General features: G+C 37.4%; 1 protein-coding gene across 1 annotated transcript in view; it reads left to right on the top strand.

The window, feature by feature from the left end:
• The window catches only part of LOC139327572 (receptor-type tyrosine-protein phosphatase eta-like), a 104,978-nt gene extending 85,997 nt beyond the window's left edge, over positions 1-18,981 (top strand). The window contains exons 8-22 of the mRNA XM_070957430.1: positions 1,763-2,020; positions 3,575-3,838; positions 5,116-5,247; positions 7,937-8,138; positions 8,280-8,398; positions 9,725-9,812; positions 10,879-10,917; positions 11,884-11,971; positions 12,257-12,347; positions 13,259-13,332; positions 13,419-13,553; positions 14,796-14,915; positions 16,651-16,811; positions 17,942-18,077; positions 18,618-18,981. Of these exons, the coding sequence (XP_070813531.1) occupies positions 1,763-2,020; positions 3,575-3,838; positions 5,116-5,247; positions 7,937-8,138; positions 8,280-8,398; positions 9,725-9,812; positions 10,879-10,917; positions 11,884-11,971; positions 12,257-12,347; positions 13,259-13,332; positions 13,419-13,553; positions 14,796-14,915; positions 16,651-16,811; positions 17,942-18,077; positions 18,618-18,779 (2,069 nt within the window). The 3' untranslated portion in view covers positions 18,780-18,981. The remainder of the gene's footprint in view (positions 1-1,762; positions 2,021-3,574; positions 3,839-5,115; positions 5,248-7,936; positions 8,139-8,279; positions 8,399-9,724; positions 9,813-10,878; positions 10,918-11,883; positions 11,972-12,256; positions 12,348-13,258; positions 13,333-13,418; positions 13,554-14,795; positions 14,916-16,650; positions 16,812-17,941; positions 18,078-18,617) is intronic.
• The last annotated feature ends 7,165 nt before the right edge of the window (positions 18,982-26,146 follow it).

Raw genomic sequence — 26,146 nt, 5'->3', positions numbered from 1 at the left:
TTTTCACACTTAGCAACCATTGCAGCATCCCCATGGCCCTGTGATCAAAATTCAGACACTTGGCAGCTGACTCATATTTATGACGGTTGCCGTGTCCCAGAGTCACGTGATCAGCTTTTGCAACCTTCTGACAATGTCAATGCGAAAGCCAGGTTCACTTAACAACTGCAGTGATTCAGTTAACAACTGTGGCAAGAAAGGTCATAAAATGGGGCAAAATTCACTTAACAAATTTCTCACTTAGCAACATAAATTTTGGGTTCCGTTGTGGTCGTAAGTTCAGGACTATCTGTACTAATGCACAGATTTCACTGGTATCCTCAGTTTTATAAAGTGTACAAAACAATGTGCATCACGTCACATTATGTTTCTAAACCTATTGAAATTGGAAAATGTTGGTCCTCTATATATTGGAATTAAAGGAGCATAAAAACCCAAAGAGATAAATTGATAAGAGATAGTGCATCGGAAATAGAGCATATATTTGGAAAAATGAACAAATGTGACTAGTTGTATTTTTCAAAAGCACTACTACAGGTAGTCCCCAATTTACAACCACAATGGAACCCAAAATTTATGTTGTTGTGAGACATTTGTTAAATAAGTTTTGCCCATTTGTTAAGTAATTTTACGACCTTTCTCGCCACAGTTGTTAAGTGAATCACTGCAGTTGCTAAATTAGTAACCTGGTTGTTAAGTGAATCTGGCTTCCCTATTGACTTTGCTTGTTAGAAGGTCACATAAGTTGATCCCATGACCCTGGGACACTGCAACTGTCATAGATATGAACCAGTTGCCAAGCATCTGAATTTTGATCACATGATTATGGGGATGCTGCAAAGATTGTAACTTTGGTCATGAGTCACTTTTTTCAGTGCTGTTGTAACTTTGAATTATTATTATTATTATTAATCATATTTCTATGCTGCCCACTCTCCGAGGACTCTGGGCGGCTTACACCAAAGACAGTATACTAAATAGCATATTGCCCCCAACAATCTGGGTCCTCATTTTACCCACCTCGGAAGGATGGAAGGCTGAGTCAACCTTGAGCCGGTGAGATTCAATCTGCTGATCTGCTGAACTAGCAGTCAGCTGAAGTAGCTGCAGTATTGCACTCTAACCACTACGCCACCTCGGTTGATAATGAAGTGAATGGTGAATGGTCACTAAATGAACTGTTGTAAGTCAAGGACTACCTGTATTTGTTTTATACATTTATTTTCCAGATATATGCTCTATTTAGGGGAACTAATTATGTTTGGCAAGAATTTTTATGCTATATCTAGCTAGGATCTGAATTTTAGGCCCTATTCAAATAGCAACATTTTGATGGGTTCGTAAACTGGTTGTAGGTGAATGTGTCTGTTGATGGAATTGCTTGTTGAGTCCCAGGCTTTGATGAATTCACAAACATGGCGGGGTAGCGTTGCCAATGATTTTTGTATTCCCTAATCGAACTGATGCTGTTTGGTGTTGGTGTGGGTAAGGATTTGGGATCATGGTGTTTGACTGCCAGCCGGTGTTTGTGGATCCTGGTTTTTAATTGATGTGATGTTTGTCCCATGTAGAATTGGTTGCAATGTTTACAGCTGATTTTGTAAATTACATTGTTTCTTTCATCCTCCTGTATTTTGATTAAGGTATATTGTTTTAATGAATAATAAGCGAGATGAAGATAATGATGGTGACAACAATGACATAACTGTCCTGGGCACATGTAGGTGTATGTGTGTATTCAAATACTTTTTTTCCTTTACAGAACCTAGCTCAGTCTTCAACATCACAGTCAAAGATGTCAGTACAACCGTGGTCAACATATCATGGGAAAGTCCTGATGCAGCTGCTTCTACATACTCTTATAGGATACTCATCAATGAAACACATAATAAAACATCCCCAACTACTAGCACTGAAATTTCAGAGCTAAATCCTGGTACTAATTATAAATTCAGCATATATTCCATAGCAGCAGATAAGAAGACTAAAGGGGCACCCGAAAACATAACTCATTGGACAAGTAAGTCTCTAGAGATGTACATACTAAAGATGTGCAAATTGCTCTGTGCACAGAATAAACATTTTCATATGATTTGTACATGGATGGAAATCTTTGTGCCGGATACATCTGAAAACTGAGTTGAAGATCTTATTTATTTTATTCAGTGTAACAAAAGCCACTGTAGGTGGGGAACATATTTAGAATTTTGGTACAGTAATAAAAATAAAAAATAACAATACGCAACAAAAGGTAAAAAGGATGGCAACAGGCATGATAATAACCGATAAGCTCACCTAACCTCCCAATCCATTTTGAAAGATCAACGGTATTGAGACCAACCTAATTTCAGGGGGAATGGGATTCTGAGGGCAAGTGCAGTAGAAGAAAAGGATGGTTTACTTTGAACATAATCCAAAAAGAATATATTCTGGAATGGACAAAAATAGTATTCAGATATGCTGTTCTGTTTCAATTAGATGTTATACCTAGCAATTGGATGTTAAGCCCTATTATTTCTTTAATTCCCCATCTGGGTTAGTACAGAAACTAAATAATAGGACAGATAATTTTAAGAGATATTGGTCAATGCATCAAGTCCCACGATTCCTGTAACTCATAAAAGATTTACTCTAGAGATGCACTTTTGTGAGATGTCTCCTTTGCAGAACAGCTTTTCCTGGGGGTTGCATACAAAAGTAAACCTTATGTTCTATCAGCTCTTGTACCACTAGGAGTCTCTGTCATTTCCATAATATATGGAGGGGTCCTCATTGACTCCAGTTACTGGCTGGCTAACACATTAAAATTGCGTATTGATCTAACAAACATGGTTACCAAATTATTCTATTTTCCTGGGATGATGATATATCTTACAAAATGGTGGTTGTCCTATATACCATGCTAAATTACAAAAATAAAATCTAAACAAGGATAAAACTAACAAAGCCTACAATATATTCTATCTCTGACTATGAACTGATTAAATGTGTTGAATGAACCCAGCCAATATTTACCCAAGATTGTCTTGAAATCAGAAAACTCAGGACAAATAGAGGTCTAAAGATGATAGAAGATTGGAAAATAGATTACAGCAAATAGGAGCTAGTTGTTGTTTTTTTTTCAATGACTCAATCCTGATATTTCATAAATGTAATTCTGAATCTTTTCAAGGTCATAGGGAATGCTTCTTCAAATGTTTTTAAATTTGTGACAAAGAGAATATTGCTAGTAGTGGAAATCTGTTCAGGTCTCCTCAAAAATAAATGCCAGTGAATCAAATAAAGCTTACTCCATAGGAATTGTTAATAGAATAGCCTAAATTTATTCACTGGGTAGATGAAATTTATTTTAGTTCACTGTTTTTCTCCCTTTGCAATAATAAAACATGTTTATGTTGATATGGTTTTTCTCTTAATACCCCATTTGCATTTCTGGGATGAATAACTCTTTGAAAAAGAAACAGATAACTAAGGAAGAAGTTTTTCTTTGCTCCGTGCTGCTGCACTTTTTATTATAATTTGTCTGTTTATTAAATAGCAAATGGACAACCATAGATGTTCTCTTTTATTGTAGATCCAGCATCAGTGGATAGATTTGATTGCAATCTGGTAGAAAAAGAGCCACAATTAAGTCTAAACTGGAGCCATCCAAATGGAAGTTATGATGGCTTCAGAATTGAGGTCCTAAACAATAATTGGAACAAGACTTTGGAGAAAAAATATCAAACCATTGTGACAGGCCTGGATTACTTTACCACTTATACCATTAGAATTGTCACCCTTTCATATAAGAAAATGAGTGTTCCTCAGGAAAAAAAATGCCGCACAAGTATCACTGGTAAGGATAAAGCTATCTTGTATGGACTTGTTTAATGAATAAAAATGATACAGCTGTTGCATGCCCATCTGTATTTTTACATGAGAAATGTACTTATATGAAAACCTCTGTGATTAATGCTTCCATTTTTCTCCCTGGCACCCCTCAAAATCTTTATAAATTTCTTACTAAATTACTAAAGCAGATCTGTCAGAGAACGGGCCTGGTGGCTCAGCAGACTGATAGCATTGTGATTAACACCAGCTGTCTGCAATTACTGTAAGTTCAAATCTCACCAGGCTCAAGGTTGACTCAGCCTTCCATCCTTTCTAAGGTAGGTAAATTGAGGACCCAGTTTGTGGGGGCAATAAGCTGACTTTGTATAAATATACAAAAGTATGAAGGCTATTGCTTAATGCATTGTAAGCCACCCTGAGTCTCCGGAGAAGGGCGGCATATAAATCAATTTTTTTTAAAAAAACGTATCTGAAGAAAAATGGTACCTCTGTTCCTTTTTATATATTGGTTGTATGTATATAACATTTTTAGATGTACAGATGGGGGCATTTTCTTATTAATAAGTGATATGTATGTGGCCACTAAGTGTTGACACCAGCTTGATGGCACATAATCAGTCTGATTATGGCAATACATTTGTATCTCCATATCCTGAGGTGAATTATCTAATTGGAATATATATGTATGTATTAAAAAATTACTAGTTCAAATAAGGAGATGCTAGTCCATACAGGAACATGGACGCAGTTGTGAGCAATTTTCAAAACGGCCTCTTTACATCCCATTCTGCAGTTCATCTTAGAACAGAAGGGTGGGGTGGGGTGTCCCATGTGATTAGGATGTTGTATCAAAAGACCGTTGAGAGGTTGACGGATCAGCAGTTCAAAACCAAGAGCAAGCAGCATGACGGAATGAGCTCCTATCCTTGCCCAGCTCCTGTCTATCTAGCAGTTTGAAAGCATGCAAATAAAAATAGATAAGTAGATTAAAAACAAGTGGGAAAATAACCGGGACATGAAATGAGCCCCCCCCCAAAGGCGTCCCCTGGGCAACGGTGATGCCACCAGCTAATCCTTTCAACCTGGAAGTGCCTTAGTAGGTGCTTTGAACACAGATGTAGAAGTAGTACTTGGAACATGGGTTCATAAAATTTGTATGATGTGCTGAGGGCTGTTGCTTTGTGAATAAATCTCTGGGCAGTGATGGTTTGGCACAGTGTTGTTGTTTTTCCTTATTCCTTCCATATCCTGATAAGGTCATGGTTACTTTTTCTTTCCCAGATCCCCCGCCTTTGCTCATGTCCCCTACTGTCAAGGCAACCAGCCACAACTCTTTCAGTGTTCAGTTCAACAGTTTTAGTTCAAGTCATGGACCTATAACAGCATATGCAGTAATTATTACCACGTCAGAAGGTAAAGTATGCTATCCCCTGGATCATTATTTTTTATATTGATCTAAAAATGTTTTATCTTTATGCCATGAATATTTACTGTATATATGAGGGCTCTTTTATTTTTTTTAAAAAATGAAGCCAAAGTCAGTCAAAGCTAAATTCTAAACCAGCACTTAAATCCAGTATATGCCAAATGCAAAAGTCACTTCCTCTTGTTTTTAAAACTGTTGGGAAAATAGCAGTTACATTGTTTATCAAATGCCTAGATGATCTTGGCTGTTTTGAAAAGCTAAGCAGGTTGGACTTCATTTGATGGGAGACCAGGAATTATCATGATTGTGAGCTAAACCGAGAAGTAAAAAAAAAAAAAAATCCCCAAGAAAGTAGTGCCAAGCAACTTCTATATTGTTGCTGAGAGCCATTTTGGTGTAATGGTGAAGGGGCTGGCACAGAAACCAGAAGACTTGCTTGCAGACCTCCCTTAGACATGAAAGCCAGTTTGATGATCTTCAGCCAGTCACTCTCTCAGCCCAACTCACCTCACAGGGCTGTGGCTGTGGGGAAAACAGAAGGAGGAAGTATATTTACTGCCTTGAATTATTTTTAAAAGCAATAAATGCTGGATTAAAAAAAAATCTAATAAATATATTAAAAAACAGCACAGATAATTCAATGAAATCACCAACAGTTTTCCAAACATTTAATATTGTATCTTTTTTCATAAAATGTAACAGGAAATTATTCTGAACTATGAACAGCATATATCCGTGATGGAGAGCCTATGGCACGCCTGCCAGAAGTGGCACACAGAGCCATTTCTCCGGGTACGCAAGCCGTCGCCCGTTACTCTTCCGGGTTCTGGCACGCTGACCGGCTGATCTTCATGCATGCCAGAAACTGGAAGAGCAGCCACCCAGTACGCATGCGCGCCCCAGGCAGCTGCTCTTCCGGTTTCTGGTGCACGCATGCGCACAGGCCACCTGGTCTTCCGGTTTCTGTCACACATGCGTGCACGAAGACCACTTGGCCGGTGCGCACACATGCATGTGTGCACGCACGCTTCTGTTTTCGTACTCAGTGCCGAAAAGGTTCACCAACACTGGCATATATATTCAACTATGCTTAATTTTTGTGCTGAGATGGACAGCTCATCAATCTATTTAATCCCCAAAGTATTGTATCTATATTTTGGTGGGATAAATGCACTATAGTGCAATGTGATGCAGTTTATTAATTCTAGGTGATTATTGGCAAAACAGTATTTTGTGTTGAGTGTTAAGACAGTAATGTTCTACCTATCATTCATTATGAGACAGAAATGTATTTGTGTATATAAGATGTATATATACATAAATACATTTCTGTCCTCCAATAATGAATAATACACACATACAATTTTATATGGCCATCCATCTCAAAGCAGTAACTCTGCTGTGAATGTTGTAAATACAGCCCTGTATACCATCACTTCTTAATTTATTGAATGTGAGTATTTAATATTAGGAAATGCCTTTAGTTTCAAGATGGTTGATAGTAGTATGTTATGAAATTAGCTCCCTGTATTTTGTCTGCTTTCCTTCAAAACCTCCAGAACAATTCAGTAGGGATCCATTTATTCAATTACAATAATTACAGAGTTAAGAAGCTTCTTGGATGAGAAGCGAAATGTCTTCAAAGAAAAACAAGATAGTCCAGTTGCCTCCTGAAAAAGCATCTCTAGTTAAATATTTCTCCTTTGTTTTGGTTTGCAAAACACTCGACACCTAAGTTTGCATTTGTGTGTTGTGATCACCATGAAGGCAGAGCTTTGTTTTGAAGAAAGATACGTTTAAAATAAACCTATGCTAAAGTAGTTTTCTAAGTCCTGTTGGAATTACGGTACATAATTTCTATAAATTGCAGGACATTTTGAATTGCAGGACATTTTGAAGGCAGAGATGAGACTTGTCCCTGTAGGAGATCAGCCATGTACCTGAACAATTGCTCAGCAACTATTTAAGGAGCTTCAAAACAATAAGCAGAAACTATTATAAACATCCTCCTTTGCAAAATTTGTAGTATTGTCCTCGGGGGTGGGTTCTTCTTACTGGTTCGCATCGCGCCCATGTGCGCACTCTTCTGCGCATGCGCTGAAGCTTCTGCGCATGCGCAGATCACTTATGATGACATCCGGGTCAGTGGTTTTACTACCGGTTCTTGCGAACCAGTCTGAACTGGGGACCACCCACCACTGATTGTCCTCACCAAAATACCCAATTTGGTCAAGGAATGTGAGCATTGGATATTTATTTCTTTTAAAAAGCAAAAACGGAAGTGAATTAAAAGGCAGCATAATCAACTTCAGAAACATTTAGCTGAAAGCAAGTATTTCTTTTTTCCCCAATAAATTCTAAAAACCAAATTAACAAAACACCATTTTGTTAATTTACTCTTAAAACTGTATATAAACCATTTCCAAAAGTGAATTAAATTAACTGTTTTTAGAAATTTGCACTTAACTTTTGTTCAGGAGTAGAAAATCTTGCATCTATAGAAGTGAGATATGTTACACACCAACAAACTTCCCAAGCAGCTAACTAAATAAATAGTAATAATTCATCTCACTGGGGGGTTTTTTCTTTTCATTTTAAAACCAGTCTTATAGTATTTTATTGATGTGCTGCTTTTCATTTAACTTTAGCTTACGATGTGTTGTTCTTTCTAATTAGGTACAGTCTCAAATGAGACTTTAAAGTACACATATACTGATTTCAGGAATAAAGAAACAAATACTTATGTTGCATATATCAAAACTGAAGAAAACCGTTCATCTTCTTCTACCAAAAATCAGGATTATGTTGTTGAAATAGGAAATGAATCTAAAACATATGGTTATTTAAATGGAAAATTAGATCCTCTTGGGTCATACAGGTAATTTTTCTCATGTTTCATAATGCAACTTTATAATACATGTGAATAAAACATGATGAATGAGTAATCTACATATCTCTGAAAACTCTTGATTATATCTCAGCCTAATAGCTATTTTCTTTCTTCCCTACCTTTGATTAGGGCACGTGTTGCCGCTTTCACTAGAATTGTATTTTTGAATGAGACCATTGTCAACCCAGAGAAGAGTTATGTCACATTTTCAGATCTTTCACCATCCATTGCCTTACCTCAGAATCCAGGTATGGATCAAATTCTTTTTGCAAACCCAGCTCTATTCTAACCAAACCTTTGAATCTTCAGATTAAAATCCTTACTAAAGTTGGAGAGAAAATCAATATTGTATATTTAGAAATAGTGTGCATGCACACTATGCACTTACGCAAATGTGGTGCACTAGTGGTGGGTTTCAAAATTTTTTACTGCCGGTTCTGTGGGCATGGCATGGTTGGCATGGCATGGCATGGCATGGCTTGGAGGGCGTGGCAGGGGAAGGATACTGTAAAACCTCTATTCCCACCCCACTCCAAGGGAAGGATACTGTAAAATCTCCATTCCCTCCCCAATCCAGGGGAAGGTTATTGCAAAATCCCCATTTCCCCGGATCAGCTGGGACTCGGGAGGTAGAAAATAGCTGGGGGCGGGGCCAATCAGAGGTGGTATTTATCGGTTCTCCGAACTACTCAAGATTTCCGCTACCGATTCTCCAGAACTGGTCAGAACCTGCTGAAACCCACTTCTGAGCTGCATGCGCCAATCACTCATACAGAATCATCCATCCCCTCTCCCACCCACCCCCTCCCGGCCAGTCCACCAAGCTGGAAAGATTGGGGACCACTGTTCTAAGACATTTCTCTGCAGATGAAGCTGCAATAATCTAATATGAATCTATCGTATCAGTGAATTACTGAAGCCAAGCTTTCTCCATCCAGATAGTTTAACTTGGTGTATTCTCCCTATTAAAGGAATCTGCATGCATACATGGGACTTGTTCTATGCTACTTTGAAGCTTTACATGTGCTAGCATATATGAGAATTCATACGCTATAAATTTTACTTGGTGTTCTTAAGATTCAGGAACAGGGGCTGCTTTGCTGTTGTTAGCAGTAACAAATATAAGGGATGTGTGAATTGGCAATTCATTTTGCTTTGATGTAGTACATCATTCTATATCAGGGTTTCTGAAGCTTGGCAGGTTTAAGATGTATGGAGTTCGAATTCCAGATTTCCCCAGCCAGCATGCTCTATATCAATTCAGTTTTGAAGTTTTGAAGCTTATCCAATTTAGCTGGCTGACTTTATTAAGGACTAAATTGTGGCAATAAAAGCAAAAAAATAATAATAGCAAAATCAGAGCAGCAAAAGTGGGTGGATACAATCATTAAAAAGAGGCATAAAGGATCTAAAAATATACATCGAAGAAAAATGAAGATCTAAAAAGAATGATAAAAATTAGAAGATATAAAAGACACAGAGAGAGAGAGACTAAGAGCAGGTTGAAGAATTAGATGGGTGTAAAGGAGCATAAAAGTATGAAGAAAACTGTATATCGCTTTTCTATTTTCCAGCTGTCATCACAGGAGGTGTTGTTGGAAGCATTTTGGTTCTGTTAGTTATTCTTACAATTGTTGGATTCATCTTCTGGAAAAAGAAAAGGTATAAAAACAACTTCATAATGCAGCTATTTTGAATTCCACGACCTATAGTGGCCATCTCTACTGCAGAGTCCATCAAGATTCTCCAAATTGATTAAGCCTGGACTCCCAGCATTCCCAGCTAGATTATTGTTTGTGTGGGTTTTTTTTAGAAATCTTCAGCCAAAACATCCAGTCAGCATAGCTATTAATGGATTATGGGAGTTGTAATTCAAAACACAGACAGTTTGTTTCTAATTTGTTCTTGCTTTAGATCTGATGCTACACAGATCTTTTTCTTGGTGATAAGCTTGTATTAAGTATACTGGAATGGTGAGGCAGGACTGCTACCGTGTTTCTCCAAAGAGAAGGCCGGGTCTTATTTTCTTTTGACCCCCGAAAAAACAGCTAGGCCTTCTTTTTGGAGGGTTCTAATTATTGACTCACCTTGCAGCGGTGGCACCGACAGCCCCACCCTGCAGGAGCCCGCTGTTGGCCTACTTCTTCTGCGGCCACTTGCCGCCACTCGCACGCATCTGGAGCTCTGTTATTGGCTGCAGATGCCTTCCGGCAGGCATCTAAAAACAAAACAGAGGCCAGGGCGATGTGTGTGAGTGGCGGAAAGCGGCCGCAGAAAAAGCAGCCGCAGAAGAAGGTGAGACAGGTATCAGGGTATGCAAGGCCTGGTAAGTAGGGCAGCTCCACCCACCATCCCCATGCTAGCTTATTTTTTACCTACTTTTTAACTACCCCCTGCTCCCCGGGTGAGCAGGATCTTAATTAGGGCTAATCTTATGGGTGGGGCTTAATATGATTGCATGCATTCAAAAACGTGATAGGGCTTCTTTTCAAGATGAGTCATCTTTTTGGAGAAACATGGTAGTTACTCAAAACTGTCTTGTCACAGAAAATTGAATACACCACCATTTACTAATTTCTGAAAACATATTTGTTGCCTACAGAAAAACATAATTTATGGTATAATGTAAATGCCTTAACTAGATAGATGAAAGCTGCGCAACTAGTTTGATGTAAATATTAAGGAATGAAAATCCCAAGTAACTTGTTTTCAATCTTCACTTTTATAGGAAAGGTAGAAATAACGAAGTGCCATTTACTCAAATTGAGTGAGTTGAATTTTTTTTTCTTTGCCTAGTGTTCAGAAATCTGTTTGAATTTTTTTTTCTGACCTTGGTTTGAAAATAGATGGGAGAGAATGATTATATAAAGAATCTGCTGGATTTGGGCAGCCGCCAATACATTTAAATAAATAAATAAATTCCATAGCATTTCCAAAGCTTTACAAACAATTAAGGTTTGTTTTAATAAGCCATTTAATCTTTAAGGAAACAATTCACGCAGTTGCTAATTCTGCAAATGGTATCATGTCTAGTTTTATCTTAATAATAACAATGTTAAAGTTCCAAATGAAGTAACGTCTATAAGAAGCAGGGAAAAAAGGAACAAATAATTGGAAACAGCATTAACATAGCTTAAACATGGATAAGATAAATTTTTAAACTGATGCATTGTTTTCAAAACTTAATTAGAACCATTAATATCACAACAGGGAATTATTTTAGAGAATTCATTACAACCTTTGCTGAATCCCAAATATTATATATAAAAATTGTTTTGCTCAGTTAATAAAGACAATAACTAATTTATATTTTTCTTTTTCTTTCTTTTTTCCTTTCCAGACCTAAAAAGTAAGTAAATCTTTCTATCCTGAATAAATAGAATTATTGTTTCTACCTTTCTTTCCAAATACTTATACATTCTGATTTCTGTTTATTTTCCAAGATATATACATGATTTTTGAGTGAATTTTTTGTTTTATTTTACATGTTAAACGCTTCACTTGTCAAGTGTTTCTTTGCTTCACTTTGCTTTTGACTTTTGGAATTTCTAAATTGCTATTGACTCTCATTCATATCTTGATATGTTTCACCACTTCTCAATGGACACTTGACTCATATGCAGGGACATTTTTTGCATAATTAAGGAGTTAAGTCCCAAAGTGACTCAGTACTTTTTTGTGGTTTGAACAAAACTGTACACTAAACAGTAGCTGCTGTTTTTGTTTTTTGCAGATCAAAGTTACTTAAAGTTGAAAATTATGAATCTTATTTTAAGAAACAGAAAGCTGACTCAAACTGTGGGTTTGCTGAAGAGTATGAGGTATGCTTTTTAACAATGCTTATTCACACAGGATTATTTTCCTTGCGTATATGGTCACTTCCATTATTAAGTGAATTCTTGCAATTTTCAAGAGTTACATATTTGAGTGCATTTCATTCAGTAAGGAACCAAAACTCAATTGTGAAAACAAATTAACAAGCAGAAATAATAATTACCTCTTCCTGGCATCCACTGTTGCTAAAGTACAACAATGCTAAATATTCAAAAACTGTTTCTTGTGTTTTGAGACAAAAAAGTAATAAATTATATCTTTCTCTGTTGTAGGATCTCAGGCCAGTTGGTGCTAATCAGCCTAAATTTGCTGCTGAATTGTCAGAAAACAAAGGAAAAAATAGATACAATAATGTTTTGCCTTGTAAGTTCCCCATTCTATTTCTTTATTTACTCTTACTATTACCTAAAATATTTTAGCTGTAACTTTATAAAATGTGATCAGAACTTCCATTTGGCCAAAACAGTTCCTGCTATGTTTTCTGCTTTTCTGTTTAATTGTAATACAAAATGGAACTTTGATTTTGATTTTAAATTCTCCATATTTTGGGGGCCCTTTTTTTGCTGTGACATCCTCCTGCAACCCTCTGCCAGCGGAAACGGAGCTTGGGGGCCGTGTGCGGCCCTCTCAAGCTCTGTTTTCACTGGCAGAGGCACCACGGGCCAGTCCTTTGCTGTTTCCAGGGAGGCCCCACAGGCCAGGTCTAAGCACCCCGCAAGTCGGATCCGGCCCGCAGGCCTTGAGTTTGACACTCCTGATCTAAGTCATTCAAAAAAAAAAAAATGAATAAAGTGGAAAATAGGTATTTAGTGCTCAAAAGCTCTCTCAGTAACCATGCTTCTCTACTGAGCTGCATCAAATTCTTATGTGTACCAGATAAAAAGCTATACATTGACCATTTTGAAAATTGCATTTGAAAATTGAAAGTTTCTTTAGCTCCTTTCTTTAATGAAATTACTGGGATATGATTGTTTGAAGCATATTAATGAAATGCTAATTTATTAGCACTTCCTTAAGTTTTAATACTTGACTTGAATAATTAAATTTTACTGATAATGTTACATAGTTTGGTAATGCAATGTCTGCAAGAAAACCACCCAGCTCACAGAGCACCAAGGACCTCACATAATTAAACTTACTCGTCGCCTCACTTCCTATATTTTTTCACTTTGCATATGACTTTTCATAATAAATGCATTTTATTTATTTAATGAATTTTTCTAGATTACATATAAAAAGCAAGAGCTGACATATCCTTTTTTTTCTTCTTGCAGATGATATTTCTCGTGTTAAACTTTCCATTCAAAATAATCCAACTGATGATTACATTAATGCAAATTATATGCCAGTAAGTCTTCCTGGTGTGTTTAAAACACATTATTTAGAGTGGCGAGTTTGTTGAAAAATGATACTGAGACTGTATTTTTATCACAGGGGTATAACTCCAAGAAAGAGTTCATTGCAGCACAAGGTCCTTTGCCTAACACTGTGCAAGATTTCTGGCGCATGATCTGGGAGAAAAAGATTTACACAGTTGTTATGTTGACTAAATGCGTTGAACAAGGCCGGGTAAGTGTTTTTTAAACTTCTAGGACCAGTTACAAAACATCACAACTATCTAGCATATACATGAGTGGCATTATAATTTATTTAAAACTATTGTTCCTTGCTCCTTACCAACACAAACCAGTTTCTAAATAAATACAGATACAATATGTATTGCTGGCAAAGAGAGTTGTTTATTTATTTATTAAATGTATTGGCTGCCCATCTTACCACAGGGTAACTATGCAAGAGTTACTCTGTGGTAACTATACAAGGAACGCGAATATTCTAAATTGAGAACTAAATATTCCAAATTGAGTTTAGAGGAAAGGTAGAAGAATGAGGTCAAGTTTGACATGGGCAAAAATTAAAAGTCAATTATTAACAGATACGTATTTCCATTTAGATTTAATTTATGTTTTTAGAGATAATAGCAATAGCACTTAACTTATATACCGCATCACAGTGCTTTTACAGCCCTCTTTGAGCGGTTTACAGAGTCAGCATATTGCCCCCAACAATCTGGGTCCTCATTTTATTGACCTCGGAAGGATGGAAGGCTGAGTCAACCTGGTGAGATCTGAACTGCTAAATTGCAGACAGCCGGCAGGCAGCAGAAGTAGCCTGCGGTACTGCATTCTAACCACTGCTCCACCACAGCTCTTATAATGCTGCTACTAAGGAGAAGCTGATCCTCCATGTCTATTGACACAGAGCAGCAGATAATTAAAATAGTGTTCTGTGGCAAGAACAAGGAGATTTCTTGTAACTGTTCCCTAGATGGTGATTGGAATCATGTTAGTTTCAAGGTATAAGAAAACGAGAACCAGTTTGGTGCAGTGGTTAAGGCATCAGCCCAGTAATGGGAGTCTGTGAATTCTAGTCCCAAATTAGGCAGAAAGTCAATTGAGTGACCTTGAACTTGTCACTTTCTCTCAGTGGGTAGGAAGCAGTCAAGGACAAACCACTTCTGAAAAATCTTGTCAAGAAAACTGCAGGGAGTTCTCCAGGCAGTCTTCAAGAATTGAACATGATTGAACATAAGAAAAAAGAAAGAGCAAAGCTGATTTTCATGGTTTCTTCAGTTCTCTAACTGTGTTGGCTAAGAATTCTGTAAAAATTGTCATTACATAATGTCTGTCTGGCACAATGTTATGGGAAGTTGATTTATTATAGTATCTTGCAGCTGTGGTATCTCCAGTCCAAGAAAGGATTTGACAATAAAATTATTTTACAGTATAACCTATGGGTCATTTATATTTTTAGACAAAATGTGAAGAGTATTGGCCAAACAAACAGTCCAAGAACTATGGGGATATAATGGTGGCCATGACTTCAGAAATTTTCCTACCCGAGTGGACAATAAGAGATTTCTCCGTACAGCAAGTGAGTTATGATCATATATTACAGAGCTTTCTCTTGATAGAAGGAAATTATCTGGGTTTTGGCAATCAGGGTTTGGACCCTGGAGACAGAAACTGCGTAGATGACTTGTGGCAAAGCATGGAAAGTGGAATCGCAACCATTCTTGTCTTATTAGACAGCTGGGCTGCTTTCAGTATTGTGAGGCACAATCTCTTTCTGGGCTTCTTAGAAGAGTCAGGAGTGGGTGGCATTAGGTAAAGGTAAAGGTTTCCCTCGCATATATGTGCTAGTCATTCCCGACTCTAGGGGGCGGTGCTCATCTCTGTTTCAAAGCCGAAGAGCCAATTCCATCTCTAATCTCTTATATTCTTCCTCTAAGTTCTTTTGCATTTGCCTGTTTTGTTTATTTCATTTTCCTAAATATGTCATTGCCAATCCTCTAATGTATGCTTTACTGGTATTCCACATGTTTTGTAAAGATGTATCTTCTTTCTTATTCTCTTTAAAAAAGAAAGTCAATTCCTTTTCCATATATTGTTGGAATTTTTTTTCATTTAGTAATTTTTGATAGAATGTCCATCTCATTTTTCTTTTTCTTTTTTTCCATTCCATGTCATTATTATTGGATTGTGGTCTGCCCATAAATTTATTCCAATATCAATTTCTTGTATTTTAGCTACCAGTTTTTATTAAGAGTAAATACAATGGCAATAGCACTTAGACTAATATACCGCTTTATAGTGCTTTATAGCTCTCTCTAAGCAGTTTACACAGTCAGCATATTGCCCTCCCCCCCGGAAGTTTGGGTCCTCATTTTATCCACCTCGGAAAGATGGAAGGCTGAGTCAACCTTGAGTCTGGTGAGAATCAAATTACCAAACTGCAGACAGACAGCAGTCAATAGAATTAGCCTGCAGCACTGCATTCTAACCATTGGGCCACCACAGTTCATTGTGCCATAATGCAGAGATTACTCTTATTTTTAACTTATTCCAGATAGAAGCAATATAGTACTCCTATACAGGTTTCAAAAGGGGGGAAATAAATTTTTCCACACCCCAAATTCAGAGGATAAATCTTTTTCTTAAAGATCATAATAAAGCTATATATAAATGCCTGTTTGCCTGCACCTGCATTAACTATATTTAATTCCAGTTAACCATCTTTTAGCATTTCCAAAAAAATAAATAAAAAAAGTTGAATAGAAAATGTAGATCAGGAAATTTATTTGGTTCTTATGTGTCCTCATAAACTTAAGGGTAGGTGGGTGTTTTAGTTTGTTTTCCTGATGTATTTATCCTGGCCAGTTTGTCTCTTACTACAGCTACCCTTGGATCTAATTTCATTTTTGCTTTTTTTTTTTGTTTCCAGTTATGTTGATTTCTGCCAACCTGGTGCCCCCAATTGTGCAAAACGCTATTCCCAGAATTCCCAGTGAGCTTTGTTTTCGGCAATGCTGCCTGATAATTCTGGCAAATAGAGTTCCAACACAGCTGGTGGGGGGGTCACTAGGTTGAGGAAAAATGTACATGTGCCAAGATAGATTGGATCTGCCTCTTTTTTCTTGTCTCCCAATGTGCATTTCCCGAGTTTGCTATCACAGGATCCAGAGTAAAGAGGAGTCACAATCGATTCCTTTGATAGCTTGTCTGAATAAAGCTTTTTTTAAAAAAAAATAAATAAAGCAAGTTGCCAGGAGGCATCCGCAGAAATAATTTCTTTGTGAATTCTAACTTCTCTTCTGTATTTTGACAAGAGTGATTCACCAGAAAGTCATCCTGTGCGTCAGTTTCACTTCACTGCCTGGCCTGATCATGGAGTTCCAGAAACCACTGACCTCCTCATCAGCTTCAGGCACTTGGTGCACGAATTCATGAAGCAGAAGCCATCATCTTCTCCAACCTTAGTACACTGCAGGTGCAAATATAATACCTTTATTGACATTTAAGTATGATTCTGTGTAGTTGTGCTTGGGGTACAATGAGTGGCTGTCTTGCAAGGCTATTCATGGAAACAGCTGCTTTTAAAATTATAAAATCACGCAATGAGCTAGGAAGTAACAGTGACAATTGGAATTCACTTGTGAAATGCATGCTATCAGTCTAACACATAAACACAAGGTACGCAGTACACAAGGTACACACAATCTTTTGGCTTTTACCTTGTCTGAACAAGAGAAGCTATTTTATATTGATTATATTTTTTGACCCTTGGATTTCTGCATTTTTCTTCTCCATGGCCAGAAGGGGGCATGTGGAACTTTTGTATTTGTAATTGGGGCATGTTAATGAAATAGAACAATCAACTGCAGTTTTTGACTTGATGGCATCTTAACTAGTTGGTTTAAAAGAAACCAAATTTGAGCTATGATCAGTTGGCTGGTAAAGAGTCCTGCTGCCATGGGATGACTCCATGGGTTAGCATGGACTGAGAGGAGAGCTGTGTGTATATTTCCAAGTATGATAGCATGTGCTATCATGCTAGGCATGTATCAGAGAGAGACTGCATTAGTGTGTGGGAGGGGGTGCCACTTTGATAAGTTGGGGTGAAACAAACTGTCCCTCGTGATTGTCTTCAGTCATTAAGAAATAGTGTTAGCTCCCTGAAGTGGCAGAATTTTTTGGGAGTCCAAAACAAATTAGATGGAGAGTTAAGGTCAGGCTCTCAATCATGAAGCTTTCTTAATAATAATACAGAAATGCTTTGCCACTGCCACCTTCTAGTATAAGGTTTTTTTTCTTCCCAATTTCCCAGTCTAGCCTGGAGCCATATGATTCCTAACAATCTCCCATCCATGTAATCCAGACGATGATGATGTTTCTGTTTACATACAGGACATTATATTTATAATTATATTGTATTCTAGTCCCATAAACAGGGCAGCTGGACAACTAGGGCATTAGTATCCTTTCTTTTTTTCCTTAGGGAGAAGAGAGAAAAGTTAGGCGGTACTATTTTTAGATTAGATTGTAAATGTAATGCTTGAAAAAGATAGTAAAAGAGTGAGATGAAGGTATTCAACTCTGTGCCGGTTTTTTTTTTAACAGCGCTGGTGTTGGGAGGACAGGAACTTTCATTGCAATTGACCATTTGATACAACAGATGGAGATGGAGAACACAGTTGATGTGTATGGCAGTGTTTATGATCTACGAATGCATCGGTCTTTAATGGTACAAACAGAGGTATGGGCAGTCTGTTATTCTAAGCATGCAGAACAAGCATGGGATACAGGTAGTCCTCGACTTCTAAGGGTAACAGCTGAGAATTAGGGTTATAAGACATGGTGGTCATTAAGTGGGCCATCACATGATAGCACCCAATTTTACGGCCTTAATTTGGTTGTAAAATGTCAAAATTCATGGTCGTGTGACTGTGCAGGGCACTGCAAATGGCTGTAAATGCAAGCTGGTTGCAAGCACCCACGTGAAGAGGCATGTGTGCAGCCATTGGAACTTCAAAAATGGGCCAGGTCTGGACAGATAACCTGGAACAGTCACAAAGCGAGGACTACCGGTATGTCATTATTATTAGGTTTATACAGTGCTTTGGATCCAATCTCCATAGTGCCTCCAAGTAAGTAGCAGTTTTTGGAGACTGAGTCCAAAATGTTACACAGCCCTCATCATGATTGGTTTTAGACATGTGCAGTTTTCTCTTTAAACTGATGGATGCATCATCTAAAACCTATGATAAAAATTGCATTGTTTTTTTGCCCCTCTTAGGACCAATATGTCTTTCTAAACCACTGTGTTATGGATATTATTAAATCTAAGAAAGAGAAGAAAATGGATCTCATCTATCAGAACACAGATGCCATGGCAATCTATGAGAACTTCACACCATCATCACCATATATTGGGAGGGCAAATGGCTACCATGTATAACTACAAAGGAATGACCTGCTTCCCATTTGGGCCCTTTGCAGAGGAGAGGAAAAATATGCACTGCTTTTGTATGACTTTATATACAAAGACTTCAGCACCTGTTTTGAAGATGCACGTGTTAAATTGCCAGTGGAAACTGTGGATTCAATATAGTGTTAAAAGAAAAAAAAATCTATACTGTATTTTGCAGAGAATTTTTGCATTGAGGGTTGATAAAACAAAATATTATTGGTGAAATGAATGTTGGCTGAATAATAAGAATGAAAAATACAGACACTTTTAAATTATTTTTTAAACATGTTGATGTTCAGACTTCATAGGATACTGATTCTATTGTTCGTGTTCCAGAAATTAATGATGTATATTGGTCACTTTAACACTTAAATTCCACAGTGACTTCTCAAATTCATTTTATTTAAAATGAGAACACGTAAACCTTTTATAAATAGGATATTTTATTATGTAATTGTGCCTTTCTATTTTGCTAAAGACAAAATAATCAGAGATCTATATTTTTGTATTGAAATTCTCAGATGATGTCTAACATTTGAATATGATTATTTTCAATTTTTTTTTACCTGGAATACCTATGCTTATTTCTTCCTTCTGGAAATAGCAACCATTCATTTATATGATACTTTAGTCTGCAGAAGGTTTATTGCAGAATTCATTTGCTTGATCTTGTGAGCACAATCACTATCGTATCATATTTTGGTTTTATAAGAAGGACAAGGCTTTCTTATATGGGTAAATTAAAATTTATCCAATTTTATTTTCATGCATTGAAAATATTTCCCACTTTTGATGAAAGTAGTCTTTCCGTGCCCTTTGAAGATCCTGGTTGTTCTGTTTCTCTGTACCATTTTCTTCTTTGACCTCAGTCTTATGTGTCCTTAATACTTTTCACTGCAATATGTATAATGATTAGAGATTTCCTCTATTGTCATATTTTGTATGCTTAGCAAAACTTATGAATAGCTGTTGTTGATCACATTTGACAATAGTATGGACACCGCAAAAGAAAATGGTATCGAGAAATAGCAGTTATTTATGAAACAAAAGGAAGTTAAGCTCTTACTTTGTGAAAATTTGCTAATTTCTAAGTAAAAAAATAAGGGATGTCCAAGTAGCCATTGATACTTGTGACCTCAGGTTACCTATTAGGGGTATGCAACTAATAATGCAAAGATGGAGAGGTTTTGTAAATGGATTGGCAACTTTAATTTCTTATCAATTTAATGGTTTTATCAAGTTTTTTCAATTCATAGTTCTTCAGGGTAAGAGTTTTAAGTAGTACATTTCTCCAGTGATCAATGCTTTACAGGATGTTCTTGACTTAATAACCACAATTGAACCAGAACTTCTATTGGTAAATAATGCAGTATTGAGTTTTGCCTGATTTTGCGACATTTTGGCCTCATCCAGGTTCTCCTATTGATTTTACTTATTAGAAGTCCCCTGGGAAGTTTTCAAATTCCAATTGCGTAAGCCTGTATCCCTTTAAATACATATTTGTTGTCAAGTGCCCGAATTTTAATCATGGCCATAGGGGCATCGCAATGGTCATAAGTGCAAGGACAGTCACTTTTTTCAGTGCTCTCTTTGTTTTGCACAGTCATTAAACAAATGGTCGTAATGGATTTATGACTGGATGCTTAGTGACCATTCAAAGTTACCGCTGACCTTCCAAAAGCTAATAATTTTGATTTCAAAGTTATCAGCCATAAATCACTACCACCATCCTCCACTGCTACGGTCACATGACTGTATTTTGGACACTTGGCAACACATTCACCTTTATTGCTTTTGCCCCGATTTTCAACATTTTTTGTCAGTTTCTGGTGTTTGCTTCTGATTTCCAGCAAAAGACGCCCATTGTCAGGCAGAAAAGATTAAGACCGCACATAAAGTTCCAGTTAAACTGATTACTAATCATACCTATGCATAGGAAGCTACTCAACTAACGGTTAGCACTATCTTGGTGTTAGGTAGGAGGGAATGAAATTCAAGAGGGGTTGGATTTAGTCCATTTGTGGCTATGTAGAGACTCTGGGCTGATTCCTCTTTTGACTCTGCCCCCAGGTTCTTTCACTCCTTCCCTTACAACCATTGGGTAAAATAGATTTTCTTAAAGATCGTGGCATTCACTTAACTGCCGCAAAAAAAAAAAGTAATAAAATTAGGTCCAGTCAGGTGATGACCTGCTGCAACTTCGGACTGTAATTTTCAGCTCAATTGTGGTCATAAGTCGAGGACTACCTATAGTAGTCCTTTCCATGCAAAGCAGGAATATCAAAAGTGGAGCTTATGGGACTTGAAAATACCACATCAACAGCTTCCTGCTTGACCATGATAGTTCAAGTATCTCAATCATGGCATATTGCTCAGATCTTCCAAAAGACTTGTAACAGCAATTTTTCTATTTTAAAAAGTAGTTTTTCAATATGCCTACCACAACCCCCTTTTACCTACCTGACTTAAATTTAGGAGGCTTTGTTCCTTTATCATGGAGGGGATAGTCTACATTCAGATTTTATACTTGGTCCCCATCTCTTCACCATTACACTGCTTACATTCAGTAACAAAATGATGAATTTTCACCATAACTTGTTGAAACGAGTGGAAGTATAAACAGGAGGTCTCTGGGAGATAGCCTTCTCCCATTTCATCTCCTGACATGTTTGCAAATGATCTGTAATTTGACCCTTTGCTCTCAGGTTTCATTAGCATGATTTAGAGGAGAATTTGAAAAGTTTCCAATGACAGGGAAAGTATTGTTAGCCCCTCAGAGGTTTCTATGCTTCTCAAAGAGGCCAAATTTGAGTTGCATCCTTCCCTTGCTGCCCCTAAGGCAAAAAAACCAACAACCTACCATTCTTTCGATTTTCATGAAGTTACTTTAGAAAGGCAAAAGACATAAACAGAACTTGGTTTCCAGTTGCACTCAGTGGAGACATTGAAATTTGCATAATTAAGTTTCATATTCAGATCTCAAAGTCAAACCAAGGATTGGATTTGCCTTTTTCTGAATCAGAGCCCAAATTAAATCTAATTAACTAGCTAACTTGTTATTGTGTTGCAAACTGAATACTGTAGCAATAAACTCACGTGTGATTTCCCATTAAATCGAGCTTTATCGCACATACACCCTCCATGCATTCTCAGGTTTCCAGATACTTACAGAAGAATAGTAATGATTGGTTCACCACATGCAAAATAAAACAACATTGGTCATTTTCTGTGCCCATTTCAGAGCGAACGGTTTATCTAAGTTAATAAGATTATCACTTGAAAGCTGTCACTTCAGTTGATCTTGAGGACTGACCACAAGTGGCATTCTTAAGGGAGAAGAAAAGCTATGTAGCTTTAACTGTGGTTTGCATACAATTGTTGTAATGGCGTGTGGCATTGGCGGGGTGGGTACCCCTCCTGTCCTGGTTGTATTTTTGTGTTCTTTTCTGTGATGAAGATTTATTTAAAAGTGCAATATTTGATTTATTGAATGAATGATTGCCTCTATTTGAATAGAGTTTACTCAGGTTCATTATCATTCCTGTTTGTTCTGTGGTTTATATTCTTGTGCAAATAGTTTTCAAAAGCCTGAAGAACTCCTGTAGTTAGAATAATCATATTTGCTCTATTTCTTTTGACTAAAAAAATACAAAGATCTACTGAAACTCACAGCTGCAGATTTTTTATGCAGTGAAATACATACACACTCATGCATATGTTGCTGTAGACATATATATATATATGTATATGTATATGGCTCTGGTTTTGTTTTATTATGCTGCTGAAGTTTGTAATGGATACGATTAATGAAAAACGAAGGGTTCTGCATTGAATTACTTTTGTTGGTACACTGATCTTAAAATTATGAAGGCATTTTTAATGAAGGACGTGGTTTGTAAAAGGGAAGGGGATTCATATATTTCTTTTAGTCAATGCGCTGGCAGCATTAAAAACTGGTATGATATTTGAGTGTATTATATTGCTATGTTGTATTTTAGTATTGTAGATTTCACTCAGCTTTCTTCAACACAACCCACCATTGCATTAAGCCTGTGAGCAAAACTGCTCGCCTTGTTCAAGTTTAAGATTCGGAGATATTCCAGTGTTAAAAAGTTTGGATACAGATTGTTGTATAGAAATGTATATTCTGCTTCTACAATAACAGAAGTTTGTTTTGAGTGGCTTTTTTATACTCTGCTCCTTCAGTAAAATAGCACTGGATTTTGGTATGCTTGTCCAAATGCATTCTACTTGCCTTCTTTGGTTTTAATAATTTTGTCCTTCTGTCTTTCTCATTGCTACGTATACAATGTGTATCATTTACCTGTGTGGGGATGTTAAATAGGAAGCAGTCCACCTCTTAATGTAACTTTGCCTTTGCAAGTTGGTGAGATCCCGTACAGAGAGCCCATACAGATTATAAAAACAAAATTCCTTTTGGTGAAAACTGATGCATAGGGAAAAAAAAGCTTTGCACACAATTTAACTGAAAAAAGAAACTGCTGGAGGATAACAAAATGCTAATCACATAAAGGCTGAACCAGGGTGGCACAGTGGTTTGAATGAAATATTGCAGACTACATCTGCTGCTGGCAGGCTGCCTGCAATTAAGCAGTTCAATTCTCACCGGCTCAAGGTTGACTCAGCCTGCCATCCTTCCGAGGTGGGTAAAATGAGAAGCCAGATTATTGGGGGAAATATGCTCACTCTGTAAACCACTTAGAAAGGGCTGTAAAGCACTGTGAAGTGGTATATAAGTTTAAGTGCTACTGCTATTGCTATTGCTAGAGCAGCCTTCATGGGTTTTGAGATAATCATAGTTACCATAGAAAAAGGACTTTAGATCTAGGCTGCAAAATCTAGGATGACCATTAGAAGGCAGTGAAAAGATGCCAAAAATTGTCTTCACTGCTATCTAGCTATCTGCAACCCAGGTCTAGTAGCTACACATGCTTCCCTTACAACACCAAACAACTGAACCAAAGTGATTGTCCAGCCGTGAATAAACAACTGCTGGGTCAGAAAGACCAGAATTTATGCCTCTTTCGTACTAGAAGATATGGTATCTTTTTATAGGAAAACAATAGTAGAAAAATGTGTTTACCATTTATGCTGATAAATACACTGGCAAAAATGTTTCTTAATAAAATTTGAAAGGCCCGAGAATCAGCAATGAGCAGTGAGCAATCTAAACCTGTGTTGTAAAAAACTCTAAAATCAAGACAAGGCAGAGGGAAGAAAGGAGATCAACTCTGTTTTTTCTTCTATAACTGGTGTTTGCAATTGTTCAGCTTCTACTGAAACCTTTTGAGTCTAGATAGAAGTTGGTGGCAGGACAGAACAGAGACCCTGGGAATTGTATTCCCAAACTTTCAGCTCTTAGACCTCAGAGGAAGAAGTTTAACCTATCTTACTTTGGCATTCTCAGCCAGGAAATCTAAATTTCATATATAAATTCAAATAGTTAACAGAAACTAGGAGGTGAATAAAGATGTTAGGGGGTTGCAAAAAGAATACTGTTATTTCCTAATTTCTTTCTCTGCTTTCTTCGTATTAATCATTTCCTCTTCTCAGCGTATCAGGGTGATGGTAGCAGTTGCATCAAGATTGCAGCAAGTGTGTTCTAGGTTGCAACAAGTGATATGCCGAGGCAAGTGGCATGGCTGAACTGGGATTAGGTGGATCAAAAGAGGGCACCCTGAATAATGTCACATTTCTCTAACTGTGGACTATTTTCATAGTCCATCTCCAAAATGTGTTTCAGTTCCAAATATGTGTTCTATAGCTGCCCAGTTTCAAATAGCCACAGGTATTTATCCCTACCTTGATTAAACAGAATGGACTAAGATATTAAAGTACTTTTGTCTCAAACAGGCCTGGCCTGATAATGATGCAGCAATAAAGGACATCTAATTGCCAAAGCCGCTTAAAGTTTAATGATCGAAGGGGCATAAAAGAAAATTATAAGAACATTTATTTGTGCGACTGCTGCATCCCAGTAAGGCGGTAGCATCTTCTCAGGCACCAAACCTGATTATCTCCTGCCTCAGTTTACTGATACCTGATGGTATTAGAAATCTAATCAAAGTGGCTTGAATAGGCATAGTTTTTCACTGGTTCTCTTGTTAAGCACTTCCTTTCGATATAGGCTTTGAAATGATCTGGAGCACCTCGGAGTGTACAAACCATCTGCTCTCTTTTTGCCTTAAAGCTCATGGGAAGCACCCGATTTTCCCAATTCAAAGGAAGAAGATTGCTGGGACTCTTGTTGGCTGTGTCTGCCCCAGTACCTGCCAAAGAGAGATGCCCTGCTGTGCCTACTTCATGGCTGATCTCTTAGGACAGGGGTCAGCAACCTGGGGCTCTGGAGCCACATGTGGCTCTTTCACCCCTCTGTTGCGGCTCCCTGTTGCTGGTCGGCTCCACAATTGATAGGGTTTTCGGTTAGGGCAGATAGAGGAAAAAGGATGCTGCGCTAGGAAGAGACTCTGGTAGGGGAACTGGACTTCTGGTCAGCTCCAGAATTGAATGGGGGGCTTCCAGTTAGGAACTTTGTGGCTCTTAAGAGTGTTTAAGGTTGCCGACCCCTGTCTTAGGAGAAGGGCAACATCACACAAAAGCCCATCTATCTACTTTCTTTGAATGCTTGCCAATGGTTTAAACCAGATTTTTTTCCCCTACCCAAAGCCTAATTTTAAAAAGGGAATGTTCTTTGTGCATTAAGTGTTGCTGTTATGACTGTGTGTTCTGATAACAGTGAAATTTCAGTGTTTCCTCCATTGTACAGTTGTTTGCAGTATATATATATTGTCTTATTTTAATGAATTCTTTTTAGTGATATAAAAAGTAACTCAATAAAATATTGACATCAAGGTTTCAGTTGGCATCTTTCCTGTGTGATTCATTATAATGTAAACTTGTCAGGTCATCTTATTCTATGACAAGTTAAGATTTTTAAATCCCATCCTTATATTCGTGTTTATAAGCTTGAAATAGAGCATATAGATGAATCACTGCAAGGTATTTTGCTGGGGATTTCATAAGTCTTATTCTAAGGGAGGAAAAGCAAAAAAATGGTTTGCTGTGAGAGCTCAGCCAGTTGTAGTTTATTCAATAAACCATGAAGATTTTACATTTAGAGATAGTCTTCACTTACTAAACACAATTGGAACAGGCAACTCTGTTGCTAAGCAACACAGTCATTAAGTGAATCCCCTCAGGTTATGTACTGTCAGATGACCACAACTTGCTACTTCCTGCTGGCTTTCCCATTGACTGCTGATCAGAAACCGGGCAAATAGCGATCATGTGACTGGGATACTGCAACCATCCTAAATGTATACCCATTGTGAGAC

The sequence above is a fragment of the Pituophis catenifer genome, unplaced genomic scaffold (genome assembly GCF_029215685.1).
Source record: "Pituophis catenifer annectens isolate HBS135680 unplaced genomic scaffold, rPitCat1.0.hap2 SCAF_1, whole genome shotgun sequence".
NCBI classification, from domain to species: Eukaryota; Metazoa; Chordata; class Lepidosauria; order Squamata; family Colubridae; genus Pituophis; species Pituophis catenifer.
This window is presented reverse-complemented; position numbering and strand designations above follow the sequence as displayed.